At 46.7% G+C, this 22576-nt stretch overlaps 1 protein-coding gene across 5 annotated transcripts in view; it reads left to right on the top strand.

Annotated features, from left to right (window-relative positions):
• Window positions 1-22576, top strand: part of raskol (Ras GTPase-activating protein raskol) — a 199175-nt gene that overhangs the window by 114304 nt on the left and 62295 nt on the right. For all 5 annotated transcript variants that reach the window (XM_075699424.1, XM_075699434.1, XM_075699442.1 and 2 more), the window contains one exon: window positions 17463-17547. In XM_075699424.1, the coding sequence (XP_075555539.1) occupies window positions 17463-17547 (85 nt within the window). The remainder of the gene's footprint in view (window positions 1-17462; window positions 17548-22576) is intronic.

Genomic DNA, 22576 nt, shown 5'->3' with positions numbered 1-22576 from the left:
CTACACATAATAAAGGCAAGTTTGGTGGCACCTCTTTTTGTCATGGAAGTGCGGAAAGTGATGAAAGTAATGAAATGGGGCATCTACTTAATAATGTTTGGTGCGTGCAGACCGCCTGGTTTGTCTTGAAGAGTCGTTCGCGTAGCATTTGACAGATGGTAAGCGCGATCATTATTAGCTAGATTTGGCACACAACATATCACTGCAGCAAGTTCGGGGTGCGATCATTACACGGGAAATAAAAAAAATCGAATTTTGACGACAAAATTCAGGGGTGTGATCATTACGCGAGTGCAATCATTATGCGAGTAAATACGCTAATACGCCAGGTAAAGAAGGGCTTCTTACTTACCAGCTTCTGACTTACACCCGATGGTGCTGACAGCGCTTGCAATTCCCGTGTGCCACTCGCGAAAGGAAGGTTTCCCCTCTCCCCAACCTGCTTGGCGCACATGCACCAGACATGACATTCGCCATGTGTGCGACAGTCATGGGACCCGAAGATTCCCACATCCCTCCCTCCTTAAATGTTCCCCTACGGCGGAGAGATTGCTGGAAGGACGGTCGTGACGAAGTGTCCGGGCAGATGCAAAGGTAAACCCCAGCAGGAAATGGTGGAATCCACATCGATAGGCAGCAGAGCTCTGTGTGGCGGCCGTCCAGATACAGCAGTTGTCACAATGGTTGACGATGGCAGGGGCTGGAGGCAGCTTGCCCTCAAGGTCCATGCTGCAGTGTTCACCTGAAAACAGTGGGTCAGGACTTTAATTAAGCGGTGTACGTGTCGGCACGAGCAACCTTGCACCAACGCGTCATTGTGGAAGTATATGATGGTGGCTCTCCCTTATCGTGGCTGCCATGTGCTGCTGTGTCAGACCGGGAACAGGGAAATTTGTGGCCGAGACAGCAGGCAGGGACATGGACAATGGCAGCAAAAGCAAGTGCGGGCGACTTAACTCGTTCTGCAGAGTCACTGAGATGCACTCCACAAACACTTAGAATTAAGGCAGTAGAGGCTGCCACAGTATCGCTGTCTGACGCAATGCCAAACCACACAGCTACCACTTTATGTGGCAACAAAAAAGAACCAAGTCTGTTTGAATGAAGTTATTCGCTTCGACTCAGTTTTCCCGTGTTGATTACAGCATAAAAGGGGGCTATGCTTGTCTGAACAAAAGCGCCCTATTGTCCTCAGAGATTTTTTGCTTTGCCTGCAAAATACCGTATTTACCCAAATCTAACACGAGTTTTTTTCACCAAAAATAGAAATGAAAAGTCACCCCCCACGTTACATTCGAATACTAGGTATAAAAAATGCTAAGAAAGGCACCAAACACTCATTATTAAGCTTGCTTAATGTGCCGCATTTCCATCCATGTCGATTGACCTGCTCCTTCAAAGTCGCGCACTCCAAATTCAACAGTCAACCAATATGTGAACCACGGCCAGGGCAAGTCGCGAATGCGGTGCAAAAGCGAAAAAGGCAGAGCAAACGACACCAACGAGAGCGTGCCAGTGATGAGTCACCTTGGAGGGTCCAAATGCGCCGACGAGCACGTTTCTACAACGAGCACCCCTTGGCGCGCAAAATGGACACACCTTTTTCTCACCATTAGGTGATTCTAGTGACGTAGCAATCCGTTTGGGCCACTGGTGGTGCGTCCTGGGCACTTGTTTCCACGATAGTACCACGTGACCTACGCCACTGACCCCTGAGGCAGTGCCGTGCATAGCCGCATTGTCTGTTCAGCGCTTCAACATGTTGGTCTGTTCTTACCTGCTTAATGTGCCTACATCCAATGTGCTCTTGCATTCAGTATACCGCTGGCTTCAAACGCAACGCTATTCTACTCGCCAAAAAAGTCAGTAACTCAGCGGCTGCAAGAAGCCTGAACATCAACGAATCGACGATAAGGGTGTGGAGGAAGTATCGCCAGGAGTTGTTCAATTGCAACAGTCATAGAAAAGGTTTCCGTGGGCCCAAGAAGGGCTGCATCCCGGATTTGGAGCGTCGTCTTGCGGACTTCGTTGGTGAACAACGCTTCCGGCTTCTTGGTGTGAGCACTGAAATGCTTCAGTGCAAAGCACGTGAACTTGCACGAGACGCGGGTTTGGCGCCAAACAAATTCAAGGCATCGCTCAGCTGGATACAGAAGTTCATGCGAAGGGCCAGTTTTTCCCTTCGTGCACTACCTCGATTTGTCAGAAACTACCCGAGGACTTCGAGTCGAAACTTCTCGCGTTTCAGCGGTATGTCATTGATCTCCGCTGCTCTACCAACATGCCACTTGGACACATTGGGAATGCGGACCAAACCCCCGTGTACCTTGATATGCCAATGGTTAGGACAGTGCACAAGTCTGGTGAACACGAAGTTCGGATTAGAAGCACTGGAAACAAGAAGAATCGGATAACAGTTATGCTCGCATGTTTGGCTGATGGTCGCAAGCTCCCTCCCTTCATAATTTTTCGCCGGAAGACTATCCTGAAAGAAACATTTCCGAACAATGTTGTCGTACGCTGCCACAAAAAGGCTGGATGGACTCGGAACTCGTCATAGATTGGATTTCCAGCGTTTGGGATTGAAGGCCAGGTGCATTGCTGCATCCAGAATCAATATCGGTGCTGGATTCTTTTTGAAGTCGCCTCACACACGGCGTGAAAGAAAAGCTGCAGCGTGACCGAATGCATTTGGTTGTTATACCGGGTGGAATGATGTCCATTCTTCAGCCCTTGGATGTTTGCTTGCTTGAACAAGCCGTTCCAAGGATCGCTTTTGGCAGCTGTATTGGGACTGGATTGAATGTGGATCTACCTCAACACCTGCAGGGAGACTGAAACGCCCGAGTGCATCTACTGTTGCCCAGTGGGTTTCAGCTGCTTGGTATGGGCTGTCTCATGAAACAGTCTACCGCGCATTTAAGAAATGTTCTATTTCAAATGCCCTCGACGGAAGTGAGGACGATCTGCTGTGGGAAACAGCTAGTGAAAGAGAGGAGTCGAGCTGTGACGACAGCAGTGGCAACATCAGTGGCAAGGATGAAGATTAGGCATAGTTTGCAGGTACTTCAATAAAGCTGCTCTCTACTTTTCTTATAGTTTGTTTCCTGCGTTACATTCGGGTTCTATAGTTTCGGTTTCTCGCATTACATTCGCGTATTTGCATCTTTGATCTTGCGCGTTCACAAAATCAACCCTCGTGTTACAATCGGGGTCGCGTTACATTCGGGTAGATACGGTATTTAGTCCATCTGAACAAATTAAGCTCTCTATTTCAAACAAGGTCTCTCCACTCGGGCAAGTATAGTCAAATCTAGTTGGTACGAACCCCACATTAATGAATTTCTCAAATTTACGGATACACTGAAACCTCTTTAAGGGGGGAGGCTACCCTGGAGACCGAACTTTCTTATTTTTTAGGATATCCAGATGAAACTTTCAGGGTATGTTCACACCACCGAACTATGAGGAACTGCAAAGTTTCATGAAGATATGTTTATTAGTTCCAGAGTTATTGAGGTCTAACTAGGTTATTCATGTATATGCCTGAGGAAGAGCCTGGAGAAATGCCAGGACATCGTAGGAAGCTGAAATTCACTGTGATGATCCCTTGATAGATATCCCAGGGGGCTAAAGAGCCCTTTTCTTTAATTTCCCCTCCAAAAATTTTTAAGACAACTTTGAATTTGATGTAGCCAGTAATGACCACATTCATCAAAAATTAATTGCTTATTATAAATTAGCTTTCAAAAAAAGAAGCCTGTTACCCCCTGGCAAAGTCATTCAGAAACAGAATAAAAAAAAACAGCATACAAATCTGAAGAGCGGTTCTTGAGATATCGCCTTCCCCAGCACCACTACTAGCGAAAAAATCCATTCCGAGAAAACAGGCCTTAAAGTTGAACACATGTGTTTTTTTTATTAGAAAGCTCCTGCGGAGCTTCTATCAGCTCTTGTGGCTCCAGGCACACTCAGTGTGTTGGATTTTCGACCGGCGACAGCCGAAAGCACAGTTCCGCCGCTGAAAAGCGTCTACGCAGTCGGCACTCGCTGCGGGAGATGGGAAGTTCGATGCTCGTACAAGACGCATATCGCGCTCCCGTGCACCGAACATCTGCACTGTCTTGGGCTTTGCCAGCATCGCGTGCAGTGAAGAACTAGCGAAAAAAGAAAAGCTGAACAAATAATCTAAAAGATAGCGCAAGGCGATGAGCAGCGCGCAAGCTCATGTTGAGGCGAACAGAGCAAGTGGCAACAACGACGCCAGCGCGGCATCAAAGGGAGCAGCCGCCGCCGCCCGCACGGCAGCCAATGGCAGGCGCGCTTTAGCCCGCGAGATTTGAGCAGCCGCCGCTGCCCGCGCAGCAGCCAATGGCAGGCGTGCTTTAGCCCGCGAGATTTGAACGCGCTGCTCCGGCCAATCAGCGCTCCGCATCACATCGCGGGAAAACGCCTATAGCGCCTCAACCGCGTTGACGATGCCATTTTGCAAGGCGGCAAAATAGAGACAAAGAATCCACGGTCAAAACGACACCAAGATGGCGCGGGCAGGCCGCGTGGGCCGGGAATGGCGCGCCCGCGAAGTTTGACTTCATTTCGGCATTTGCTCGTGTTTTTTGGGCCGCGGTGGCCTCAAAAGTAGCGTTATTTTTGGTACTTTACGGTTGAATTAGGTGCTGATAATTACAGAGCAGGTAGTTTATGAGACATACAACCCAAAAATATGGTTTTTCAAAAATCGACTTTATCGCTATTTTTCGGTTTTCAAGGGCCGCGTCCCCCCTTAAACCGTAGTTGGCTGGAGGTCGGAAGAAGTACGTACTAAACGGTAGTACTGTTTAACCGAAATAGCATGAGATCGCCCACTTACCTGTCAAAAACGGAACTTGGAGAGAGTGCAATGAAAGGGGGAAAAAAACATGCAGTATTTATTCAATTCGCACGACAAAAGTGTTATTTTTGTTTGATGCTGCAGCGGTTTAACAGCGATAACCACGGCCTCAAACTTACTGAAGCTGTGAGCCAGCTTTTCAGCCTGCCCCCTCTTCTCGGCAAACACTCACATGGCAGATTCCTTGTTGGCATTGCATATTCTCCATGCATGAGTGCGGTAGCGCTGCAGATGTCGCGGTGCACCTTTTTCATTGCGGGGTGCTGTTCACGTCGCAATGATTGCATTCATGAGGCTGATGTAACGCACAGCTTCTGCCACTGTCGGGCCTGAATCGGCTGTGCTGTCGCTTTCTGTGTCATCCTCATCACTGTCGCTAGTCAACACTTCGGCAACAACAGAGGCAACGATGGCGAAAAGTCAAACCTTGTAGCCGACATCTCTTCGCGATCACAGCAGTGCTGCCGAGCAACTTCTTCGTATTCCAAATGCCACGCACTGTAGTCAAAAGTAGATCCCTGTCGCATGCCCGCGCTGACTTCTTCGTGTCACATTTGATAGCTCAAACAATGTCTAATTTTTCTTCTATGCTGAGCACCCAGCGCCTTATTTATCCGAGCTTCGGCATGACGCGAGTCCTTGTTTGCACGACGCCACAACTATCTCTAGCACGGCGCCAAAATGATGTTGATGTTGATGGGGCTTCACGCGCAAACAGGCAAGGCGCTTGGAAGCCGTTGTTCTGATCCATAGTTTCGATCTCTGAGTCTTGTTCTCCGGGGCGGCCTGATGGAGACGACGCACCGCCGTGTTTGTGCCACAAAAAGTGGAAAAACTACGTGTTAACCGATACCTACGCGATAAGCTGTTATTGTTTATCCGGATACAAAACAGATTATATTTAATGGCCGCTGAGTTGGGGATTTGACTTTACTACTTTTAAAATGAAACTACTGTTTAAGCAGTTACGCTTTAACCCTTTGACGGTCAATGACGTAAATATACGGCGCCACGAACAAGTCCGAAAATGGTCGATGCCGTATATTTACAGCGACATCTGTACGTTTAGAAAGCGCGCCAATTTCCTCACTTTTTCTTTTCCGTCATGTGCTGCCGCTATGTGGGGATACAGGAATATTTTTCGCACGCCTCCCTCTCTCGGTTTTCGTTGCATGGTTTGTTTTAGTGCTAGTTTGCTCCTGCGCATCTATATACTACCGCTCAAGCATTGGCGCGTGCGCGGGCGGGCGACCGTTTGGATTTTGTTTCGCGGGCAGTTTCAGCTTTTTTCACTTGCAAAACTAATGGCTATCTCGTTACTAATCGCTCAAAGGGCGACCGCTTGTTTCTCGCTCGTTTAGTGCTCACTGGGGTGCGCATAGGAAGGATGCCACCGTGCATGCGTTTCCGTTTCTTTTCTCTTTTTTTTTTTAAGACTCGCGAAAACTAATTGCCCTAGCTGGTTGGCGATAAGGTGAAGATTAGCGGAAGATTGTCACACATGTTGCTTTTTTTGATGGGCACACAACCAAACAGTTTTCTTGAGTGCGCGCACCTACGCAGTTCGATTGCGCTATGGACGTATGTATGAGTGTAAGAGCAGGAACAGTTGAGACTTGCGAAATATTCACGTGTGCTGATTTTCAAAGCTTTGAACTATGTGCATAAAAATGCATCAAATTTTAAATTCTGATAAGTTTATTTCCTTTTTTGTTGTTATTCATGAATCAAGAGTGCATATATATACCGACGCAAAATATTTTTTTCTCACTTTACGGTCACCCTAGAAAAATTACAGTAAATTTTTTTTGAAATAAGTCCCTCAGAAGAATTGGAATCCGCAATAAAAAAATCGACCCTGGGCAGTCGCATATGGCGAAAAAAATCTACCCTCAAAGGGTTAATGAGATTTTACTGTATTTTAAGAATCCTCACCAGATTGCCTATATTTTCAATGTGAAAATATTTCAGAACTACGAATTTCAGTACAGCGCATATTTCACAATAACGCACATAGTTAATTTTCCCCGTTATAACCAAGAAACATTGGGGTTACGAATTCGGCTAAAAGTAACAGTGCTGCAACTCTCGCGTAAAAGAGAAACCGGGACTGCAGTAGTTATCATCATCACCATGTTGAGTGCCAACTGCTTCACCACAAACTTCACCAAAAGCTTCATGACAAAGGTTTGGCGATGTTCGCGCGAGATCCAATGATGAATGCAGCTAGCGACGACGCCAAGAAGAAGCGAAGGCAGTTTCGCTGCAGGACAAATTGGACGTATTGCAAGAAATTGACACAGGGAAAGAGCAAATTGATGTGTGCAGACACCGTGGCATTGCCCCATCAACCGTCGCGACCATTTTGAAAGACTGAGACAAGATTAAGATTGTCAAGCTTCACCAGGAATCGCAACGCACTGCTACGAGGAAATGGCTGCGGCTTGGAAACTTTCGAAATGTGGACAAAGCTGTTCTCACATGGTTCAAATATGCCAGACTGCAAAACGTTCCCGTGTCTGACCCAATGCTCCAAGAAAAAGCCCGCGAATTTGCCGATGCACTTGAAATAACTGGTTTCGACGCCAGTTCGGGTTGGCTTTTTCGTTTCCACCAAAGGAACAGAATAACTTGGCAAGTAGTCTCGGGCAAAGAAAAGGCTGCTGACAGAGAAGGCGCGGATTCCTGGTGCAGTGATAGTTTGCTTGAGGTGGCTGAATCGTACTCTGAAGACAATATTTTCAACGCGGATGAAACTGCATGTTTTCTTTATCAGCTCCTGCCAGACCAGACGATGCACTTCAAAGGGCAGCAGTCCAAAGGAGCGAAGAAATCGCATCTTCGCGTGACAGTCTTGCTCTGCTGCAATGCAACAGGTACAAAGAAAATTAAACTTCTCGCCATCGGCAAGTACGCAAAGCCTCGCTGCATGAAAAACGTCATGTCGTTACCGTACGACTACCGCATCAACAAACGAGCCTGGATGACCAGAGAACTCTTCCGAGTGACTCATCAAACTCAACGACCAAATGAAGAGGGATGACCGAAGAATTCTACTGGTTGTCGACAACTACTCAGCTCACATTGTGAATGTTTGCTTGGAGTTTCTGCCGCCAAACAACACATCCTTGCTGCAACCCCTAGACCAGGGCGTTACAGTAAAAGCTAATTAATATGAATTCCTTGGGGATGCTAAAAAATATTTGAATTACACAAAATTCAAACTAATGAAAGTCAGAGAAAAAATTGCTCGGTTAAGGCGCATATGTAGTCCAACGTGGCGTGAGCACCAGCGCACACACGCTACGTCACGTTTGCGTGAACAAAAACGTCTATACTTTGAAGCACTGGCGCAGCCAACGCAACCGGGCCTGGCCAACGCAGTCCAACGCGCCCACCGTCGAGATGGCTCTTGCTCCATTCATGCATTCGTCGCGCCGACTGACGCGGAGAAAAAAAATTGGCGCACTTTTGCCTGAAAAGCGAAGCATTGATTGCGATAGCAAATTAGTAGATAGCTATACGAAGTAAGGATAGTAGTTTTATCGGCCGTATAAACTTGTAAACATTCGCTTACTAAGTTAACAAGTGCGGTGTCACACACGACCAGGTAAACGTGAACACATCTCGCTCTATGGCCGCGGAAAGTCGCTGAAAAACGCTGGAGTGAGGAATCGCGGCAGTAGCAGCGAGTGATTTGAATTTTGTACAGCGCTCACTTCAACGTGAACGAAACGTAGAAAGCACATTGCATACAAAGCTATCAGCACAACGCACACTCTGCAAATATCGCAGATCGGTTTAAAGATGAGGCCCACGCGAGCATCCACTTTCCCCGTGTCGCAGATTGCTTTCAAGATAGGACGCCCGCATGGCCCTGCCGGAGAACGTCGTCGTCCCCCTCCCTCCCTCCGCCTCACCTCCGTGCCTCGTGCGCGACAGGAGAGGGCATGCGTCCACCCTGCCTTCCTCGCTCACGCATGCGAGATTGAACCGCGTACGCCGGCTTACCCTCGCATGCTTTGCTTGCATATACAGCATATGGCGCACGGTGACGATTTTATTGCCGTTGAGCTTTGTACGGAACCTCAAGGGAGTGAACGACCTGCAACAGAGGCGTTGGCCATGCCTGGCCAGGTGCAAACGCGTCTATCTCCAGTCAGGCCTAAATAAAGGGTTGCAGATGCTGGCGTCACTGCACTGCCGGTGCAGTGACGCCAGCATCACCAACGTGCTCCCGTGAACTAGCACTCTCCCCATCAACGATGGCGCTCAGTTTGAATTATCGGTGACGGTGTGGATTTCAGTGTGAGTTAGCTGGATTTGTTACATGTTGTTTTCAATACATTGCTGGATGGACCACGACGGCTACTTCGAATGATCCGAAATTTCGAATTAACGAGATGTGAATTAACAAGCTTTTACTGTATAAAGAATGTGAAAGCAGAATTTCCTAATTGCTTTGTGCAGCGGTTGATTATCAACCTCTGCCTAGAACAGCCAACTACAATCAATATTTGTCGGGCAGCAGAAATTCTCACAGGAGCTTGGTGGAACTTAAAGGTGTCCACCATTAGCAACTGCTGGTGGAAAGCAGGACTTGTCGAAGAACCTGTGGAGCTTGAAGATGACCCGGAGCTGACCGACAACAACCCAGGAGACCTGTGGACCGACGTTGCGAAACTGCTGCCTGCCGTTTCTTCCTTCGGCGACTACAATGAGAGCGACAGCGCAGCACTAACGGCAGTGGACCTGACAACCGAAGAGATTGTTAACTCCATTCACGACGTCTCCAGTGACGATGACGACCTCAAGGAAGAGGACTGTGGGTCACGGAACACAGAAGATGAGATCGCTTCGAACATTGATGTTTTAGTGCACATGAACAAAGTCCGCACTTTCATCGCTTGGTGCAATGACGTACCCAATGAGGTATTGCGCAAAGTGGAAGATGTAGACGCATTCCTAATTGGTTGTGCGTGCTGCACGCGCCAGAAAAAAATCACTGATTTCTTCAAATAAAGTAACGTTGAAGTGAGTGAAACATTTTGATTTAAGAGTATGCTTGTCTGCACACACGTCTACTGCCAAAGTACGTCATTTTCATTCCTAGGTTTGTCCACTTGCTTATAACCGCAAGTTTTTAATTACAATGATATTTCTAAATAAACAATTTTCAGCGGTCCCGCATGATTCGTTATATCAAGATTTGACTGTAATGTAAAACTAGCGAATCCGTTTGCACCTATAAATGTCGCTGCATGGTCATCTTCGAACATGCGACTGGCAGCTCCAAAGGACCTTAGGCCTAATCGCATCCATGGCAGATACCAATGCCACACAATTTAGTTATTTATTTATTTATTTATTATACCTCAAAGGTCCCTGAACAGGACATTACATGAGGGGTGGGCACATTGAAAAGAAAAATGGCATGTCAGGTTAGGTACTGTGGCACAAGCCCCATAAGGGGTTCCAATGAGTCGCTGCGATGAGATACAGGCCTAGCTAAGTGGTCTCCACTTGCTTCTCAACACGCACTTCCAAACAGGCTTCTGGAACTGCACCCCGCTGACTTCCTAACCAGTGTTTCTGGTGCCCAGCTCCCATAGCCAAAGATAAAGAAATTATGGGGTTTTAGGTGCCAAAACCACTTTTTGATTATGGGGCACACCGTAGTGGAGGACTCCGGAAATTTCGACCACCTGGGGTTCTTTAACGTGCGCCTAAATCTAAGTACACGGGTATTTTCGCACTTCGCCCCTATCGAAATGCGGCCGCCGTGGCCGAGATTCGATGGCGCGACCTCGTGCTCAGCAGCCGAACACCATAGCCACTGAGCAAACACGGCGGGTCATAGCCAAAGATACAGAAAGGAGACTAATTACATATTTACTTGAAAAATCGGCCACCACGTCGGCTGCTGCACTCACTCGCTTCAGGCCTAGCCTTCGTCATGCACACTGCGCGGCCCATGTGCCATAGATTTCTTTGGAGAAGACTCACTGCAAATCTCAGCGTATGCACGAGTTCGGGGATACTGCTGCAGTGTTAACTCACACTCAAGAAAGCACATGCCCACCCTAGCTAACAATCGGCCTTTGGGTGAGGACTAACGCTATTCCAGACAAAGCCTTCCTCGCACAGAACAAATCGTCGCCCCATTTTACAAGCGCTTGCCCCCATGTTGGGAATGCCAAATGTTGGGATAAGGGAGAGATGCCAACGGCGCTGTGCCTTGGCACACCGAGCCCTGCGGTTGGCTCATGTCTGCCCATCAACCGTGGTCCGGTACGAGCTCGAGGAAACAATATACGACAAGCACGTGTGCACTAAGAAAGCATTTATTACGTTTGCAACTAACGCTTTGAGTAGGCCAGCTAGCTATAGTTGACATCACTGAGGGTTCCCTTGAAGAGAATAATACCAGAGTTCTTCCATTTTTTTTTTCTGGTCACGAAACTGCCGCCTCAGTTTCATATAGAGCCAGCGCCCGCCGCTAGAGGCGCAACCGTGCATGAGAGGGCATGCGAACGCCGCTACCGCTGTGATTGTGTGTGGGGCAGCCTCAGTATTCTAGCTTTCTCAACTTCCTCAACCGGCGCTGTAGTTTAACGTAACTATATTTACCATTGAATATGCTTAAATTACTGCCTGAGCATGTCTTCTGCCATGATATGAGCACCCGGGACGAAAAAAAGCCGCTCATAACATGGAGCTTGCAGCGGTCTCAGACCAAAAAAAAAAAAAAATTTTTTTAAATCTGGGATTTTAAGAGCCAGAACCGCGATACGATTATGAGGCACACCGTAGTGGGGGACTCAGGATTAATTTTGACCACCTCGGATTCTTTAAAATGCACCTAAGTTTAAATAAATGTAAATAAATGTCTGAATGAGATTTAGGTAGGATTAATGCAAGACAAACCTCGCTACTAAATGTCGTTAAATTGCTCCTAAATTTAAATAAACGGGTGTTTTGCATTTCGCCCCCGTCGGAATGCGTCCGCTGCACACGGCCGGGCGGTCTCGGTCCAGATTTCTCCATCATCGCCGTTCGCCTCAACACTTCGGTGAACTCCGCTTTTTAATATTTGCCTGAAATTAAACGCCGCGCATTCGCAACAAAGCACCAGTGGTCCCACTTATCACCAGATGCAAACATATGGGCTGTTGCACCCCCGCTTACCCTTAAGTAAGCGCCAACTCTCCGTTGCGCATAGCGCCAGATTGTTCACCGAGCACAGCTGTTCACTTTCTGTTAAACTGTGGCAGAGAAGGAATCTGACTGTGGGCAGTATCTTATAAGGAGATCAAAAGAATGAAATTTTTATTGCAAAGGGCCGCTACCATAGAATACTTAATGACAAACAAAAGGAAATGGAGCTGCTCCGTGCGCTTAAGATTTCTCTGCAAAGAGATGCCATTTCTGAATGAGATTTAGGTAGGATTAATGCAAGACGAACTTTGCTACTAAATGTCTTCGGTGGGGCCTTTAGCAACGGATTAAGGCAAACGTGAACTGTTAGGGCCTGCACAGTTGAAACTAGCTGTATTTTAATTAGGCAATTGCCTTAGCAAGCAGTCGTTTAGAAGCGTCAGTAAACCCAGCACTTATTCACGCTGCTTGTGGTTTCGACGCAGAAGCGACAAGACTAGGTATTTTGGTTCTTAATGCGCAACTATTTGCAATATGTTAAAAGCTTTATAATTCGGTTAAGAAAAGAAATAGAACGTGTTGGTGCAAAAACAACAAACAAGCACGATAATTTATTTATCATGTAAAATACGCGGAGCGAAATACAGACAGCACAGAGGCGTCCGGTCACGAATGGTCCACCATTCACAATGCAAGAAGCTTGTTAAAAACATGACACTGATATAATAAGCATAAAAAAATAACATCAAACATGAGAGATATGTATTGGGGGCAGGAAACAAACACCAGAAAACGAATGGCAATTAATACAGAATGCATAATCGATTGTTTCTATAAACAAGAAAGTGTAAAGCATAAGCATTTCATAACACATGGCAAAACAACTCTCAAACGAACACAAGTAGCCACATCCCAAATACAGCAATTTTTTTCAAATGGCTTGTTAGAGATACCACCATTCTACTTCTTCAGCTGTTACTTGCAACACGTCTTCGGCATCGTTGTCCCACCCTGCCACTTCAACTAAACAGCCCAGCACTCGAAAAATAGCGCAGCACATGCACAGAACGCACCCGATCACTCAGCTCGCCTCGCACTGCGCACGCGTTTCGGTACGCGAACAATGCCCTCTGTGGCACAGTGGCGCCGTGTCGTGGCACCTTTGGGCAGCATATGAACCTCTCCCATAGCGTGACGGCGGAGATTCGTGACCAGAAAAACATGGAAGGACTCTGATAATACACTAGGTAAAGAAGGGCTTCCAACTTACCAGCTAGGGATGCAGGGAGATTGCAGCAATTGGCACGACAAAAACGCAGTTGACTAACTATGTGCAGGAAAACGAGAACGCCGGCAGAGACTTCCACACTCACCGTTTGCTGGTGATGAAAGACGCTCCGGCGATGTCAGAGGGATCTCACGTGACACCCGGTGGCGCTGACAGTGCTTGCGGTTCCCGTGCGCCACCTGGAAAAGGAAGGTTCCCCCCCTCCCTAACTTGCTTGGCAAGCATGTGCCCAACGTGACGTTCGCCATGCGTGTGACGGTTATGGGACCTGAGGATTCCCACAAGTTATACCAGGACAACGCTTTTGAGCGCATGATAGAATTAAACTGAGAAACCGAGTACTGTTTAAATAAAAAAGATCTAGACAGCAGCTCCAATTTATTTATTATGGCCACAAAAATGTTCGACGACAAAAGCATCAAAATTAGACAAATCTATCTACTACCCGTCAGTCCCATGGTAGCTGAACAAACACAGCGCCAAATTTCTCTCTAGTAATTTCTCTCTAGGAAACGCTATGGCTTTTGCAGCTGCCTCTGTTTGAGTCTCATTACTGTGGGGTGTTTCCGGTTCAATCTCGGCCACGGTGGTGACATTTTGATGGGGGTGTAATGAAAAAACACTTGTTTACTTGAATTTAGGTGCTCAATAAAGAACCCCAGGTGGTCAGAAGTAACCGGGAGTCCCCCACTACGACGTGCCTTATAATCGGGTCATGGTTTTGACACTTGAAGCCCCAGAATTTAATATTTACGGTCAACGTCCAGTTTTTCAGACTCATTAGGTGCTGCGAAAGGGCTGCAAAAACGTCTGAAAAAACAAGTGCATGCCTTTTACTACCCCAAGTGCTGAAATCGCCACAGGCACATCCCAAATAGCTCTGAAGGCCTGCCAGTACATATATTAGGTGTATCGGTGCTTGTACTGTGATAGGAGACCGCAGGTGCACGCACGTATAATTAATACCCCTGTCATACTGGGTGTTTTATTGACATTCGAATCGAATGGCATTCGGTGCAACGAATGTCATTCGCCCGAGGAGGTGGTACACTCGAAAAACTAATGTCATTCGGTGGCGATATCAATGGCGATCATTCTGAAAAAAACGTGGCAACTAAAGTAAAACAAGGTAGGCATAAAGTGCTTCCAAAAGCAATCCATATATTTAAATATATTTTTGGGACGTCACTTCACTGAAAAAAAATATTTTAGTGATGTGTATAAAAAAAGTTCTATTTCAGACTATGTGGCCACTATAAGCCAAAACAAGGCTTAGCCACCTGAGTAGCCAATAAATTGAAAACAAACAAAATGGCTGACATGGCAACGCTGTACGACGACGCTAAGTCGCAGGAGGTGAAGCGATTAGTTGCTACGTACTTTGCATTACGAGCAAGGCGTAATAATCAGAGGAAGTGATTAGACGTTCTATGGCCGACAAGCCGAGTGGTAGCGGCATGGGCGACGGCCAGACGCTGATGAGCCGGAGAGTAACAACATATTGCGACAGCCTGCCGTACAGATTTTGTCTCTTTAAAGTAACAAATCCATTAAAACATGAAAAAGTTATTATTTCTAAACGAGTATGGTTTTCAATTTGCAAATGCTCTGTCCTGTTTTGCTGTGTTTCTGGGGTTGAGAGTACACATTTGCTCCGAGTGCGAAGCCGAACGAGTTTCTCGAACTCATTCGATTGCGGAAGTCATTCGGTGCTAATGGCATGAAATATCGCTGTGTAGCAACCGAATAATGTCATTCGATGCTAATGCCATTTGGTTCGAATGACATTAAAACGCCCAGTGTGACAAGGGTATAAGGTGTACTTACATACCGTGTCCAGTGACAATTACCCCTTCCCACTCTTGGTATGCTTCACCGCAATACTTCGTGTATGCTTCATTGCGTAACATTGCTGCATTGAGGCCAAGCTGACTTTTGTGAACCGGCATTATGCAATGCGCCATGCTTTCCGAGCTTCCAAGACATTGGCGAGGAATACAAAAGTGGAGTTGGTGCCATCGCTAACAGCAGCGAATTGTTTCAGTGAAAAACACGACACACAATAGAAAGAATCTTTGTAGCGAACGTCAGCGTAGCTAGGCTTAGAGTTGCCGCGGTGATAGCTACGGCCACCAGCAGATCTGCATGCGAGAGCGCTGGTTCGAGGAGGCGAGATAATCAAAATAGTGACAGTGGTGGCTACGATTAATGTTGTTTTGGACATGTGTTCATGGCAAAAAGTCCGCAAAATCAGGCGGCGAAAGTTTCTTGCATCTGAAATTTCAAACGTTCTTATACATGTTCTTAGACACAGGGTCAATGTTATAGATGTTCTTAGACGCGGGGTCAAATCCTAGCCACAGCTGCTGCATTTAGATGGGGGCAAAATGTAAAAATGCCCATGCCCTGGCATTGCGGGCACGTTAAAGATCCTCTGGTGGTTAAAATTAATCCGGTGTCTGCCTTTATGGCGTGCCTCATAATCAAATCGTTAGCGCTCGTCCTGTCTGCTCCTTTCTGTGTCCGTGTTCACTTCGCGCTACAAGCCAAGATCATGTTATCGTACCAACTCGCCCAACTATCTATCCTTTTGCATTACAAATCATTGTTTTGGCATGTATAACCCCAGATTTCAATTTAGTTCTGCACAATTGCAGGCTCATGTTGCTACTCTGCTATAAATAATCCTGCAATTGGGCAGCATAGCACATGCCATTGGATGACAGTGGGCTGTTCTTTATTTAAAAAAAAAAAAAGGTGCTTGACATATATCTAGTAAAAGAGGCATAGCGGCTGTTTCAGCATCACTAGAATATGAAACACGAGTTTGAAACATATGAAACATGAAACATGAGATTTTGCTTACTAACTTGGCACCGGACGCAGAGCAACAGCACTCCAAGCAAGCAGCAGCATTTCTTCAGTGCATGCTGTCGCCTGTAGACACCGGCACGTCTGGTACTGAGCACAAAAGTGATTGTATCTCCTATACCGAAGGCATTCGATCAAGATTATGGCCCCTTTGCGCAAATCTACATTTGGTGCCGAATCCGCATGCGATGCCTGTTGGGTGGCACCGAAAATGAGCATTCTTGAAGAAGAGATGCGTATTCCCAGACGATTACTCAATCACGGCCCGGTGCGTGGCACTCCATGCTGCGACCGCCATCTCAAGCGCCATAAACAGCTCTGCATTGTAGGGATGTGGATTTCCTTGCTGTTGCTGCATTTTGCTCACCAAAGTGCACATTAAGCACTGCACTAGGTGTGCAAAAACTGTCGTCGCATGCCGGTAGGAACATGCGTGCCGCTTCGAATGGGTGATCATCAAACAAGATGGCACCCATGACGTGTTTCCGTCGCACGCGATCGCTCCCGGCACTTAACTGGCGCCGCCTGCCACCTGCACAAGTGTGATGTGGTGGTATTTTACACAATTTTAGTGTAAAGCAATCACATTTGTGCACATTTTGGAGCCTGATAGCCTTGTGCAAGTAGGTAATACGCGGGGTTACATCCCGGAAAATTTCGTTGATGCGAGATTGTAGTACAGCGATATTTCGTTGTCGAGAGGTACGAAATGCATTGAATCCTGTGGCCGTTCGCCGAGGATACAAAAACATTTTGTTGTCGTGGAGTTTTGTTATCGTGGGTTTCGACTATATATTAGAACTGTGATGCACGAATATCCACAACTACAGTTTTCTCTCCAACTTCGGAAATTTTATTAAATACTTGTTAATCATTACTGGCTTTTTTTTCTTCTATCTTTTTAGACCTTGCTGGTTTATATTATTGTGAGGGTTACAGTCCTCGCTATGCGTAGCATCATTCCATTATGCATTTCTATAAATCAGTGCACATCTGTCAGTGATTGTTTCATTTTTGTAGTTACTAAATTTTTTGTTATTGTTTTTGCTACATTTATTATTTCTGTACCGTTACACAGTTTGTGCTTCTGTTTGTATCACTAGTGTGTAGTATATCCCCTTTACCCAATGCTTCAACCAGATCTGTAAGGTATGTAAGAAAATAAAATTGCTTTCCAAACTAATGTCCTTCTTGCACCTCGCAACTTGACCTTTGTTTCTGGTCAGTCGTATTGAAGTCATGGTATATGTGCAGGAGTGCGCTGGCCCCAAGTACCACAATACCTAGAGAGCTACCAAGAGCCCTTCCAGATTTGCTTACCACTATGCCCTCCGGACAGGTGAGCCACTAAGCAATTGCCTTTCAATATTTCAGACATCTCTTGGAGCTCCGTCCATTTGCATGTACAGTCATGAAAGTATCTGTGTTAGACCATAGAAGATAAGATTACAGATGTGTTTACAAGGGGTGCCCAAATATTTGAAAATTTGAATATGAATCGAATATCCTATCTTTAACATTCATATTCTATAGTTTACGAATATTCAACACCACATGAACATTCTAAAGTGTGTCTATGAGCATGAGCTCGCAATTTTACTAAGCAGAGCTTATGAATGTAACAGCATGGCAATGTAAGCATTGTTCATTGAAAGAGCATAGGTTAGGGTGTGTTGGTATTCCATAACTGAGGTTTTTTAGCTCACGAAAAGGGACGAGAGACAGAGTCAAGACGCGGACACAGCGCTAACTTCCAATAATTGTTTTATTCCACGAAGTGGTACACATATATATAGGTAACAGACAACACCGTATGCATGCGCATATGTACTGATTTCTAATCAAATGAGACAGCAACGAGACATGTGTAATCTTAACTTTCTATTGCACATGTCTCGTTGCTGTCTCATTTGATTAGAAATCACTACATATGCGCATGCGTACGGTGTTCTCTATTACCTATATATACGTGTACTGCTTCGTGGAATAAAACAATTGTTGGAAGTTAGCGCTGTGTCAGCGTTTTGCCTCTGTCTCTTGTCCCTTTTTGTGCACTAAAAAACCTCAGTCATTGTTCATTGTTAAGATGAGGTTGTTGTGGTTACTATTTCATACCTGCCAACTCTTCCGAATTTTCCATAAAATGTACAAATTTCGAGCAGTCTTGCGATTTTACAAATCTTGCTTGAAATTTTACGGAAGACATTTTATTTGCAAAAAAAGAAAACGTGAAAATGTAGTAAAAATACACCCTGGTACCTTGCGCCGCCACAAGAGAGGGCAATACGTATGCGTGGTATCATCATCAGCAGCTGCAAGGTTGTAGTGACTTCTGTTGTCTACTAGGGGGGTCACGAATTCATATCCAAAGCTTGATAGTGCTGATAGTGCCTCTAGCGGCTCCGCAAATCTGTTGCCATGCTGTTGCCTTTGTTCGCGCAGGCGTGCAGGTTTGGACTTCAGTCAGCTTCAGTCACTGCAGTGTTCGCCTCGCCTTTTGTGTGACTAGCTGTCGCGTCGGACGCAGTGCGACTCCGTCTGTAGCGGCTTCGCAGTGCAGTGGCAAGCTCAAAGCCCTGACAGTACTTCCAGGTGTTTTTGAAATCGTGCACGGCAGAATTTACGTGCTTCGTGCCGTTGAAGAAAGGGGAGAAGTTCAGATTCTGCACCACGTGTGCCTGTGATGTGAACATTTCGCAAGGCGGCAAGTCTGACATCAAGGTCCACATCGCTTCGAAAAAGCATCAGAGATACGTGCGAGCCGCGGACAGCCAGCCGAGCATAGCAATTTTTCTACGCGGTGACAACGACCTCGGTGTGATTCATGCAGAATGCCTCTTCACGGCGTTTTTAGTTGAAGTGTCAGCGACCATGCCGGACCGCTTTTCGGGAAGATGTTCCCCAAGTGCGAAGAAGCGAAACTCTACGCCTGTGGACAAACAAAGACAATGTCAATTGTTCAGGAAATGGCCGCCAACGCGGAGACTCCTTTGCTGGATGCCCTAAAACAGCAAGTATTTTCGATTGCTGTGGATGGCAGTAGCAATAAGGATACGCAGCTTTTACCCTATTGTGACATATTTCGTTAAAGAAACGAGTAGAGTCGAAAGCCGCCTTCTTTGTCTCGGGACAACCCAAAGGGGAAGCGACGGGTCACAAGATCGCAAATCTGGTTCTGGACGAGATGAAGTCTCGGAATTTGCAAGTTGGAAACCGGTTGGCTATGTGTTCAGACAATGTCTGTATAAAACTAATGAGACGTGAAGAAACCAGACAAAGAGCTACTCATTGTTCCAACTTCTTTTCAGTGCCCGCCTGCCCCGTTTATTCATCTTTTTCTACATACTCCCGCCCCCCAGTAGCGTTGTCCAATTCAAGCTTGTAAAATTTCTGCACTGGCCTTCTTATAAGCTTGCCATCTTGAGCTTTCACACGGCAGACTTGAATTATTCCATCTTGACCAGGGAAGATGTCCACGACTCGTCCCAGTGGCCAAATACCTCTAGAGATGTTAGGTTCCTCGATGAGTACTACATCATCTACTTGTAGACTGCTACTAGGATGCAATAGGTAGAGGTGAAGTGCCCGCAGCTCGAGGAGGTTTTCTTTCTTCCAACACATCCACAGGTTGTCCACGAGCTTCTAGCGGTATCGCAACTTCTTGCTGAGGTCACGTCGCACAGCCTGTGCACTTTGAGCTTCATCGTCACTGTTGTTTCGCTCTGGAGAGGCAAGAAATGAGCTCCAGACCAGAAAATGGGCAGGAAATAGTGAAGGCTCTCTAGCGTCCGTACAGTCGAACCCGGCTATATCGAACTCGCAAAAAAACGCCTATCAGTTCGATATAGAGCATAATTCGATATAAGCCTGCTAAATAAATGGATGTCATAAAAGCACATACCATTTATAAAATCACTTTATTGATTAAACTAGCTTAGTTTTGCACGAAATAGTCCTGCATTTTCTTCTGCTTTGGCAATTTCGCTGCCTGCGACACACGCACTTTTTCACATTAAGGAGTCGGAGCAGCTGAGGCCGCAACTTTCCGCATACGCGCAGAAGCACCGGACTATTGCGAGCGCACCAATCACTTCGGAGGATGTGGACCAAGGACCGTCGTTGCTTTCCTCATTGTGCCCACTTTCACTTGTGCTCGGTACGATGTTGGCAATGTAGTCTTCGTTTTCGGGCTCTCCCGTGGTCGCGACACATCATTTGCGCTCACAAACTCATCCACCGTTGATTCGTCAACAGCTTCTGGAAATTCTGACAGTTCGCTCCAAACTTCGGCAACACTGGCAACGGCTTCGTCGCATTCATCAAAATTTACGGTCATCACCGAGCACACGGAAGTCGGCACGGCTTAAGCAATTTCAGATTAACCACTCGTACACGGCCGTGCGTACGGGTCGGGCGCCACGGGCACCGGTCGCGAGTTTGGACGCTTTGGCTCTAATCTCCCCCTTATTCTTCAAGATCGTGCCGAGAGTGCTCCTCGTAATCTTGTGCTCTGCGGGGACATGCGACTTCTCACCGCGTTCGACACAATTTATGATTGCGAGCTTCACGACGAAAGGCAAATTCTTTCGCTTCATCACGGCAACATTGCGAGAGAAGGCCTACAAGGCGCACGCAAAAACAGCGAGACAAGTCGCACTTTCGCCATCTTGCATGACGAGGGCACAAGAGCATCTGATTGGCTGTCTGAGCAAGCGCTGTGGGCGGGCCAGGATCATTTTTTGCAGGGGGGGTGCCGACGGCTCGTCCGAGGCAGCGCGGTCGGGCGCGGTCACGGTAGGGAGAGCGGTTAGATGGAGCCGCGCAGCCGGATTTTCTCCGCTACCGCGAGGGAAAGCCAACTTCCGGGGGCACTTTCCGCCGCTTGACGTTCGATATATCGGGTGTCGCTGCTATTTTTGTTCGATGTAAGCGTAATTTTTGCGATATATAGAATAATTCGATGTAAACGGGTTCAATATAGTCAGGTTCGACTGTATACGTATAGGTTTGGGGTCTTGAATTGATAACCACCTCTACCTCCAGCAGTACAGTCTGTTTGTTCGTTGTTGAGCTTGCTCTTTCCCAGAACTTTATGTAAAGATGACGACTGATCGGATAAGTCTCTCCCACCACGCGCCCCACCAAGGTGCACCTGGCATAATAAATTTCCATTCTATGCGATGCGTCAAGAGCAAAGATGCAAATAGAGGGCTCTTCATGGTGTTCCAAATGTCCCATAGGTCTCGCGATGCTCTCTTATATACGAGAGCATTATCGGAGTACAGTGTTGCGGGCACTCCTCTACGAGCCAAAAACCTACGGAACGCTAGTAAGAAGGAGCTTGTAGAGATTCCACTCGTCAATTCAAGGTGTACAGCTCTCGTGGTCGCACATGTGAACAACAGAACATAAGCTTTGTATGTAACTCCATCAGTCTCATGTTGCTTTACATATAGTGAGCCTGCAAAGTCTAATCCCACAACTTGAAACGGCCGTGATGTGAGAAACCTGTCTTCAGTCATTGGCGCAAATTGCACCTTTACAGGTTTTCCGTTGTATTTTTTGCAGAGAAAGCAAGCATTGATGATCCGCTTAACTTCTTGTCGAGCACGTATAACCCAGTAACGCTGTCGAATCTGCATCATAGTGCTTGCCACACCGCCATGTAAAACTCTACAGTGAGCCTCAGTAACCACTAAGGCCGTGAAGGGATGCCTTCGCGGTAGAATAACTGGGTGCTTTTCGTCATACGTAGCGTTCATTCTTTCAAGTCACTGCCGGCTGTGATCAAGGTAAGAATGGAGATCGCGCGGTACGGAGTGTTTCTGGACAGTGTCTCTAAGCCGAAGGTGTTCAATGTCATTCGTGAATACTTCGAGCTGGACACAACAAATCCAGAACATTTCAGCCTTGTTTAGCTCCTCTGTCGAAATAGTTCCACCGAGCGACGTTTGAATACGATGACATCGATCCACAAATCGAAATACCCAGGCGGTGACGCGCAGGAGCTTCTGTAGGTTGCAAAACTTCCTTAAGTCAATCAGGGTGTCCACTATTCTCGGCGCTTGAAGAAGTACTTGTTGCGTGTCACACTCTGACTCTTCATAGATCGGTGTGCTCATGTCCGAGTCTGTAGACCAGATTGATCTTGGCTGGGATAACCATTCAGGTCCCCTCCACCAGCTGTGACACGTACGTAGAATCTTTAAACATATGCCCCTAGTCAATAAATCTGAGGGGTTGTCTTCTGGGCAGTAACACCATAGCTGTGGGTCAGCAAATGCTGCAATTTCAGTCACTCTGTGCTTTACAAACTGACCCAACTTGTTACGGTCACCCCGGATCCAGCTCAGTGTGATCATTGAGTC

This window comes from Dermacentor variabilis, chromosome 1, assembly GCF_050947875.1.
Source record: "Dermacentor variabilis isolate Ectoservices chromosome 1, ASM5094787v1, whole genome shotgun sequence".
NCBI classification, from domain to species: Eukaryota; Metazoa; Arthropoda; class Arachnida; order Ixodida; family Ixodidae; genus Dermacentor; species Dermacentor variabilis.
Note: the sequence above shows the minus strand (reverse complement) of the source record. Positions and strands in the feature narration are given on the sequence as shown.